This window comes from Alligator sinensis, unplaced genomic scaffold (genome assembly GCF_000455745.1).
Source record: "Alligator sinensis unplaced genomic scaffold, ASM45574v1 scaffold18_2, whole genome shotgun sequence".
Classification (NCBI taxonomy): domain Eukaryota; kingdom Metazoa; phylum Chordata; order Crocodylia; family Alligatoridae; genus Alligator; species Alligator sinensis.
This window is the reverse complement of record NW_005842281.1, coordinates 180,738-190,649: the sequence shown is the minus strand read 5'-3', so window position 1 is coordinate 190,649 and position 9,912 is coordinate 180,738. Positions and strand designations below refer to the sequence as shown.

Sequence of the window (9,912 nt, the reverse complement as noted above, 5' to 3'; positions counted from 1 at the left end):
GGCTGCCTATAAGTTCATCACGGGGGCACAGAAGGGAATTGGTGAGGTTTTATTCACCAAGGCACCCCCGGGGGTTACAAGAAATAATGGCCACAAGCTAGCAGAGAGCAGATTTAGATTGGACATTAGGAAGAACTTCTTCACAGTTAGAGTGGCCAAGGTCGAGAATGGGCTCCCAAGGGAGGTGGTGCTCTCCCCTACCCTGGGGGTCTTCAAGAGGAGGTTAGATAGGTATCTAGCTGGGGTCATCTAGCCCCAGCCCTCTTTCCTGCCTATGCAGGGGGTCGGACTCGATGATCTATTGAGGTCCCTTCCGACCCTAACATCTATGAATCTAGGTGTTGCCAGTAGTTCCAGGGAAGTGATTATTCCCCTCTGTTCAGCACTGGTGAGGCCACATCTGGAGTACTGTATTCAGTTTTGGGACCCCACTACAGAAAGGATGAGGACAAATAGGAGAGAGTCCGGCAGAGGGCAACAAAAATGGTGAGGGGGCTGGGGCACATGACTTCTGAGGAGAGGCTGGTGGAACGGGGATTCCAGTCTGCAGAAGAGAAGACTGAGGGGGATTTAACAGCAGCCTTTAACTACCTGAAGGATGGTTCCAAAGAAGATGGAGCTGGACTGTTCTCAATGGTGACAGATGACAAAACAAGGACCAATAGTTTCAAGTTGCAGCAAAGGAAGTTTAGACTGGATATTAAGAAAAGCTTTCTAACTAGGAGGGTAGTAAAACACTGAAACAGGTAACCCAGAGAGGTTGTAGAATCTCCATCCTTGGAGGTGTGTAAGACCTGGCTAGACAAAACCTTGGCTGGGATGATCTAGTTGGGGCTGGTCCTGGTTTGAGCAGGGGGTTGGACTATATGACTTCCTGAGGTCCCTTCCAACCCTAATTGTCTATGGTTAATTTAGAGCATGAATCGCCATTTTTAAAGCACTTAAGAGCCATGACCATCTGTTCAGTTATGGCTTTAGAGTGCTTTCTGGCTGCTTAAACAAGGTAGGTGTAACATCTGTACCTAGCCATAGTGACTGAAGCTATGACAGTGAGATGCTATGAATATGGCTCTGCTCATCTGGGGCATTGTGCCAGTTAGTGACTAGTCCCAAAATGGATGCTGAGATGGAAAGAGAATAACCCAACTTCCCTTCCACATCAGCCTGTATCATGTTAGCCGCTCACAGGCTGGGGGAGAATAGTCCTCTGTGTATAAGTTGTGTTATCCTTAATGTAATGTGTCATGTTGTCTTTGTCACTTTAATTCCATGAAAAGAAAGGCAGAGGAGATTATTTCATATACACACACACATACACACACACACAATGTCAAAATATTAAAATCTATAACAGATCATGTCCTCCTTGGGGAAAAAATATCCACTGATACTCTCTGATAGCATCCTAAAGGGGAACGCTTTTACTACTTGAAGTCTTGAGTATATTACCATATTTACCTGAATCCAAGACTACTTAAAATTTAAGAGAACCCCCACCCAATAATTAGTTTCTATACATGGAATATTATATTTTTTTATACTTTATACTTTTCCATGGGTAGAATGTAATTACTGGAGGGTCATCTTCAATTGATGCCTGCCACTCTCTCTCTCTCTCTCCTCCCCCCCCCCCCCCCCCCATTGTGGCAAGGAAAGCAGCAAGAGGGCATCAAAGGCCAGAACCTAATCCTTTGCCCCCATCTGTGCTTTTGCCCACTCTCTCACTGCCTGCCCACCCCACCATGTGCCCCGCACTTGCCCCTGCCTGTCCTATTGCCTGCCCCCCACCAGATGCCTCCCAACCCCATGTACAGTCATATCCGAGCAGTTTTCCTATCACAGATTCTCCCCTCTTCTTGCTCCCCAAATTATCTTGTTTGTAACCGCCTTTTATTTTGATCTTTCAGACAAGCCAAAGCCATGTATTCCTGCAAGGCTGAGCATAGTCATGAGCTTTCCTTCCCGCAGGGGGCAATATTTTCTAATGGTAAGAATTGTTTAAACAATGCACTTCTTTATAGAGAATGCTAAACTAAACTGATCTCTGAGATAAAAACAAAGAAACGTCACTTTGTTTCCCATTTTCACTCTCATTATCAGTCTGATGTTGTCAATCCAATAGAGTTGATAATTGTTAATTTAAAAAAAATTTTTTTTGCAGTGTACCCATCCGTGGAACCAGGCTGGTTAAAAGCAACCTATGAAGGCAAAACAGGGCTAGTTCCTGAGAATTACGTTGTCTTCCTCTAATATACTTTAGTGGACAGCAGTATCTTCATGGTATCCATGGTAACAAATAATAAACACTATGATCTTTATCTGACACAGATATGGGGATCAGCCTGTTAGTCAAGAGTAGTATATTTCCTTCAAATTCTGTAACTCCACATTATATTGCTCCCTATGAATAGAACAGGACATAAAGAAATAGTTAACAGGGTTTCTTTGTGCTAAAGATGGTACTCTGTTTAAATAACTTCAGCTGTTCACAAAAAGGTTGTTCTGGTCTTCTTTTGCAGATAAGGAACGTTACAGCAATAACATCAAAAAACATGTCATTAGCTGCAAACCATTTGGGGCCTGAGATTTAACCAGACCAGTATAAAATTTACAGGCAATGCACTCTGGAAATTTTTACAATCACATATTTTAACGTGTAAAATAATTATAATGTTTTCATAATGTAAGACTTATTTCTGTTATGATGTGTTTCTCTACTAGGAAACTTGATTTGGACATTGGTCCTGGTCATTTCAAGGAACGAGTTACTTTGTTCTTAAAGCAAGGTTTTGAACTTGTGTTATACAATGAAGTTACAATATACGCATGCTAATTTGTAAATAATTTATACAATTGAGAACCGGATTAGGTTGTACACTGACAAAGCCTTAAGTGCTCCTCCAAAATGTGATTTTGTTTGGACTGTTATTTCATTTGAGCACCACACAGAATTTTTATGTCTTTCTTTCATCAATATAATTATATATTAATAATAAATTATATTTATAGCACCCATCTTCCCTAGGCATTCTCAGCTTGTCTAAAAACTGAAATACACAAAGCAATAAAATTCTGATACTAACATTACTGGAAAACATTTATGGTTAGCACCAAAGAAGGACAATAAATCTAAAATTTGAAATACATCTGAATCTCACTTCTACTTGTTACGTTTAGCTTTTCCCCAAATGATCTGGGAAGTAGCTAATTTTTTAAGCTATGAATTCTGAAAGCTCCATCTAGCTATTCAAAGTGTGTGATATTAGATAAATTTGATTATTTTTTTTAATTTGAATGAAATTTCCTCTGACTTTCATTGAACTATTTGGCCATAGTTTGAAAACATGCTAGTGGAAGGCTTAGAGCAGGGCTGTGAAACTCATCCAACCACGTGGGCTGAATGAGTGGTGCAGCACCTGTCCATGGGCCAGTCTGGACCCACAGACAGGACCTGCATTCAGATCCAGTGCATGTCTTGCAGTGGCTGGAGTGAATGCTGATGCAGCCCAGTCCTGCTCCAGCCACTTTGAGGGCTGTACTGCATACAGCAGCTGTTGCGGGCTTTGCTGCACAGCCCTAGAGCCACCATCATGGAAGTGTGCTGCATACACTGGAGCAGCAGCCATGGGGCTGTGAGGCCACTACATGCAGCATAGCCCCAGAGTGGCACACAGCTGCTCCGGGGCTGCGCTCTATGTGGCAGCTGCTCCACTGCTCCAGGATACGAGCTGAAGCTGGCAGCTCATGGAGCCATCCATTATGCTTCACATGCAACCTGTTGGCTATTCTAAAACCCATAGGCACCGCCGGGCACTGGATCTGGCCCATAGGTCCTATATTTGACGCCCCTTTGTTAGAGTAGTGTTATATTGTGGTGGTCTAGTAATTATGCAAGAAGCAAGGTTTTTTTTTTAAGGTGATATCTTTTATTGGACCAACTGCTTGGTTGGAATAAAGTTAGACAAGCTTTTGAAAGCAATGTATTCTTCATCAAGTTCATTAGATCTGATGAGGAATGCATGATGCATTGCATTCAAAAGCTTGTCCAACTTTATTCCAATAATGCAGTTGCTCCAATAAAAGATATCACCCTTATAAAAAATCCTTTCCTTTCACATGAAGTGTGGTAGTAAAATTACTTGGCATTGATATCCATTGATTACCCATGCTAGAATTTAAAAGGGATCCATTTTATATATTACTAGCAATACATTTTGCATAAATTTTCCCACCAATAAAAATGATGTGTTAATAAAAATGCTGTTATAAGCTGTGAATTGGCTGACCTAGTCCATTGAAGAATAACAGTCCATAAAAGGAGAATAAGGAGCAAGTCATAAAATCGTTGCAGGGAGGAATGTGAACAGATGTCCAAGTCAGAAATGCACTAAAATAAATACCTTAGAGTCTAGTTCTGAAGTCCTTATTGATGCATCTCCCACTGAGTTTGGACATTCCCAATCACTCGGTAGACCTACTAACTTGGTGGGCCGCATTCTTGGGGAGTCAGTACACCTTTTCCTCAACCTACTTTGAAACCTGTGCAAATTATACTTGCATATATACTTAAGTTACTTCAGTGTGAATTTAAGCAATTTGCAAATTTGGGACTAACTCTTGATTATGGTACTTGAATAACACGTGCTATTCAAGCAAATGCTTTTCACTCCCGCATTATCACCTTGTGGCTGAGCTCAACATTTTTAGTGCTACAGGACAATTTTACTCTGGTGCAGGCTTAATGACTGATAGCAGTTTCTTGAATGGCAATATTTGATATATTGAACCTCTATTTACTTGGGCAGTAGGTGCTACTTTCTGCCAGGGTAGTTAAGAGCCTTAGTGGAGCAGAAAACTGTCAAACCTTGAATCAGGTCCAAATTTTCCAACATGTTGCCGTATAAAACAAAGTATAAAGACATTTGGGAGAAGTGTTTCTCTCGCCATCTACAGTTTCTCCTGAGAGAGTTGCTGCTCTCCCAAGAAAAACTAGGGATATACAGACGTTCAGGATATTTCTCCCAATGTAAAAATGACCTCTGTAGGAGCAAAATAATCAGAAAACAACTATGGTTAAATTGCTTCTGGGATAGTTTCACCTGGGACAGTGAATGTCTGTACACATTCTGGGGGAAGCCACAGCACAGTCCTCTAGCATCCCAGGGTGCGTTGCTGCTTCCTCCCTGCCTCCCTGGGAGACAGTATTTCACTTTGGCTGGAGTCTACTGCCCCAGCCAAGCAAGGGACAGAATACACCCCCTCCACAATCCCCACAGTATGCTACAGGGAAACAGGCTGTCTGAACAATCTGGGTCAGCCAATCAGGCTGTCATCTTTCTCTAGACACACTGAGGGAACAGGCAGTGCACATTGTGATGTATGCATGAGGGCTCCCTGACTGCGCAGCATCAGCACCACAAGCTCTCAGCTTTTTAGGGGTCTCCGAGTAAGCTTTTCTACCAGGAAAACAAACCTTGGGAGAACTCTCAGACTATTTGAACATGTTTATGCAGCCTCTGCTTGCTTCTGAACCTGCCTTCTGCATAATGTAATGGACATTGCTTACAGAAAGTCACTTTCTCAAGCAGCTTTACTGCTGAAGTTCAGGCTGGTGGCAAAAGTTTACATAGTGCCTTCTGTGCACAAGTTTAAGTGTTGCACGGAGCTCAGCAGGGAGTACAGGCAGAACAGTCCTACGCTGAAGTCTAAGTATCTCCTCTGTGCCACAGATAGAGGCTCCCTGCCAGCTTCAAATACATAGTACATAGAGCTCAGCTTAAAAGGGAGGATGGACTGCTGCATCCATGACAACATTTATTCAGTGACCCAACATTATTTGACTCATTTGTTCTGCTTTACTAAGGAATTTCATAGTATCCCAGTTCATTGTAAGGAAGGTTTCAGCTCATCCTATGAAGAAAATGTCCTCCTCATGGTGTTTTAAAAGGTAATTCCAAGGTGCATCTTCTTGCACTGCACAGTCAAATACAGTACCCTGATGTACTTGCTTGATAGCAGCATGAGAGATAAAGCAGAAAGCAAGTTCCCACTTAGCACATCACATGTTGCAGTCCTTAAGGCTTTTTGCACTGGGAAAAAAACTCCCATCAACTCCAGTATATAACCTGCCTGCCATCCAGTGACCCCAGGTAACCTCTCTACATTTTACCAGCTACATTCTGTCACCCAGTCAGTATTCCCTGCTTTTTCTCCCCCTGCCTACCTGTCTCACACCTATTGTCTCCCATCATCTCTGATCCTCACTGCCATGCATTTGCATTTTCACTGACCTATGTTTTGCATATTGGTTTTACTCCATCCACGAGAACACACAGCACCACCAAACTATCTTTATGCCTGAAGGAGGGTGTTTGTACCTGAAAGCTTGCAAAGAAAACATTTTTTCCAACTATTTAGCTGGTCTAATACAAGATATCACATTTACCCAAAGAACCTTGCCTACCCTCAACTCCAGTAAGCACTTTGCTCAAGTCAGAGCTCCAAGGTTTTTCTTTTGGTAACTAACCACTGAAATTTTAACTTATCCCATGTTCTGTTTTGCCTAAAGGCATGAACTTGTGGTTGCTGGAGTGACAACTGGCTTGCTCTGCCTGAGGGTCCCAAGGAGAAGCGATGGAATGGGAGAATGGACTGTGCTTAGGAAACTAAAACAGCCAGTGACTCTAGCATGGAGCAGTCATCAGCTAGACAGTGGCTAGCCCCTGTAGAGGGGTGCACTAGTTGGGGGAGGCCACTCCTTGAGCTCTGATTTCCTGCCCTCACATATCAATCAATTGCTTGAAGATTAATATTTCTATACTGCCCTGAAGAGTAAACTTCATTGTAAGCTTTTGAGGGGAAGTGAGGAAGATCAGCATTTTCTCTTCAGCCTATGAATTGTGTGAGCCACTCCCTTCTCTTCCTCAGCCGGCTACAATGCAAAGGTGTCTGGTACACAGGAGTCTGTGAATATAGTTTTAAAAGGATGTAGCCAACCCAAGAACCACATTTCTACCTGATATGATCTAATACCTGTTATTTGTTACAAGGTACCCCTGAGGAATACTTTGCCTGGACAAGATTAGTGATTTCTATGCAGGGATTGTTTTAGCTTCCTTTGATGCATGAAGTGGGGAGTTTCTTTGTGTTCAGTTTTGTTGAGGATGCCAGCTCCACCTAGATGTGCAAGATGATATCAACCAGGAGCAGCAGCAGCAGTAAAACTGGGAATGAAGAGGGCAGTAGTGTCTAGAGGGACCAGACTGGAGGGAGATGTGGCACATGGGCTTGTGTGGTAGGGATATTCTCAATCCTGCCCCAAACACCTTGATAGCTGTAAACAAAGAAGTAGAAAAAACTGTAAAATTATTTTTTTTTAAATCTTTTGTAAGCAAGAGAGGCTTGTGGTAAATGTCCATATTCCCTTTCCAGTCGAGAGGTAGTGATTTTGCTAAGGTGTCTCTCAAGTATTTATAGACAGCGATGATTGCTTCTGTATGTCACTGAAAGGCATGTGGCTGTATGCACACTTTCTACAATTAACAATGTAGGCTTTGTTGTTGTTGCTAAACTATTTGGTACATATTTTATAAAAAAGAAAATCAGATTAGTAGGATGATAATTGTTATGCTGTATGACACAAGTGTAAAGTATGTTCACGTTTTGTTTTGTCAGTTCTCTAACGTTATGATGAAAAATTGTTTTTTCGATGTCATTTCTACAAGACCAGTGTTAAAATGTTCGTGTGACATTTTGGAATTTAGCATACTATGTAACCTGACTTTTAAATTAAACCACAGTTATCATTCATGTCCCTTGGTAATCTATAAATGTATTGTTAGAGAAAATACTTGAGAAAATGATGCACAGAATTGATGATGAAAGTTAATTCCAGATCATAATAAGCAACTTGTTATTCCTTTTATACATTTTCCCATGATATTCTCAATTCTTTGCCTGTAAATAGAATCATTTTAATATTTCCTTTAGGAATGGAGCCTTCAGTTGGGGGAATAAGGTCCAAATATCCGCAGTGCAGAATAGAATAATTACAAGAACAAAATAGCATTATGGCACCACAATAATTTGCTTTTCTAGTTACACGTATGTGCCTGGCACTACTTTTCTGCTTAATCAGATTGTGTCAGAAAAAATAATTAAACCCCCAAGCACACTGTTCTGAGTATCTCCTTTACCTAACTAGCAGCAGTCCATCCGTAGTCAGAGGAGTCTCCAGTGAGATGAGTTAGAAGTTCTGCCTGACAGTAGGGGCTCTAATCTGGTTTAATATTATTTTCAGAACTTCTATCAACTGATTTACTTTATATCAGCGTTCCCTGAAACAGTCCGGTGCCAGGGACCAGACTGTAGATACGCCCCTGATGATTGCTGTATTTCCTCAACTCATACTACCCTTTTGACTGCTAATCCTAATGCCCCTCCAGACATTACTCAGGCAAAAATTAGTCTTGTGACCAGACTGTTATCCAGGCTAATCAAAATGGCTTGACACATTTTTTTTAAATACTTGGGTGCTCTGTGACCAATGCTGTAATACTGACTCTCAGTTGTTAAAGATAGTATCATAGTTTCTCTTGTCCTGTATGTGGCAGTATTTCATAGCCTATTTGACTGGCCTTCAAGTTTTAATTGTAGCATATGGTGCTTTGTCCATTGGATATCTTAGCTGAAAGTGGTTTGGTGGCAGAGCTTCCTGCATGTGTTGTGTTGGGAGTTGTCATAATATTTTGTACTCGTGGTCAAGATTTCAAAATCCTTCCAGCCCTCTGACAGTTTGGATTATAGCAAATGCGAGGGTGGCTTAGCAGGCCAGACATTTGTGTTTTCTGAATTATATTTATGATGTTTATTTTGGAGGTACTAGAGTTTATAGAATTCTTATATACTATGATGTATTTTAAGACCAAGACTTTATATGCAGTCAATAACACAGGAAAGTAAAATATATTTAAAAAGTTACTGTTAATAAATTATCTACCTGAACTTTTTGTTTATTTTGTAGTATGGTTTCAATAATTATCTGCACTCTGTGTGTATGAGTGTGTGTGTGTGAGTGTGTGTGTGTGTGTACACTTACAAATAACTGACACAGTATTCATAAACTGACTTTCAAAAGTACCTGTGCTGTATTTTACACTGTATTTAATGAATTTAAGAAATATTTTTTAAAATAAAAAGCCTGTCCACACACGGTTTCTTTTCATTCTGTTTCTTTTTGTCTTATACGTACATCTCTTACTGAGATTTATCTTGTTGAGTCCATTCTCTTTGCCAAGTCTTCAAATACCCATATTTTGGCATTTTTTTAAATAAATAATGCTACAGAGGTGTTTCTTTTTATATAGCCAGAACATTGGTGTATCTTATAACATCACCTATATTTTGAAAGCATAAACATGTATTTATGATATTTTAAATCTGTCCTTATTATATGAACTAGTTCAAATAGCAGGGACCATATTTCTAAAAATGCCTTTGGACAATTACATCCTTTAGCTGAGTATTGTTTAGGAAAATGAATGACAAGACCGCATTTGTATGTTCGGTATATGCTTAAAATATTTATTTTATTTTATCAAATAATTCATTTATATGCTTCTGTGATTCTTGGTAAATTAATAAAGATTGCTTACCAAATTACGTGTTTGAGAAATACACCCCACATCACCTGGACTCAGAAGTGGTTATCATTGCAAAATTCTATCCCAATACTATCATATCAGAGTGGCAAGACTAGCTTATTAGCAGCCTTCAAATACCTTGTTCTCAGTGGTGGCAGATGACAGAACAAGGAGCAATGGTCAAGTTGCAGCAAGGGAAGTTTAGGTTAGATATTAGGAAAAAGTTTTTCACTAGGAAGGTAGTGAAACACTGGAACAGGTTACCTAGAGA

The 9,912-nt window shown here is 40.5% G+C and overlaps 1 protein-coding gene across 4 annotated transcripts in view; it reads left to right on the top strand.

Moving 5' to 3' along the window:
- ARHGAP42 (Rho GTPase activating protein 42) overlaps positions 1–9,239 on the top strand; it is a 332,737-nt gene extending 323,498 nt beyond the window's left edge. For 3 of the 4 annotated variants that reach the window (XM_025209311.1, XM_006027992.3, XM_025209312.1), the window contains exons 23-24: positions 1,908–1,987; positions 2,162–9,239. In XM_025209311.1, coding sequence (XP_025065096.1) covers positions 1,908–1,987; positions 2,162–2,250 — 169 coding nt within the window. In that variant the 3' untranslated portion in view covers positions 2,251–9,239. The remainder of the gene's footprint in view (positions 1–1,907; positions 1,988–2,161) is intronic. The other variant, XM_025209310.1, reaches the window with a different exon arrangement.
- The last annotated feature ends 673 nt before the right edge of the window (positions 9,240–9,912 follow it).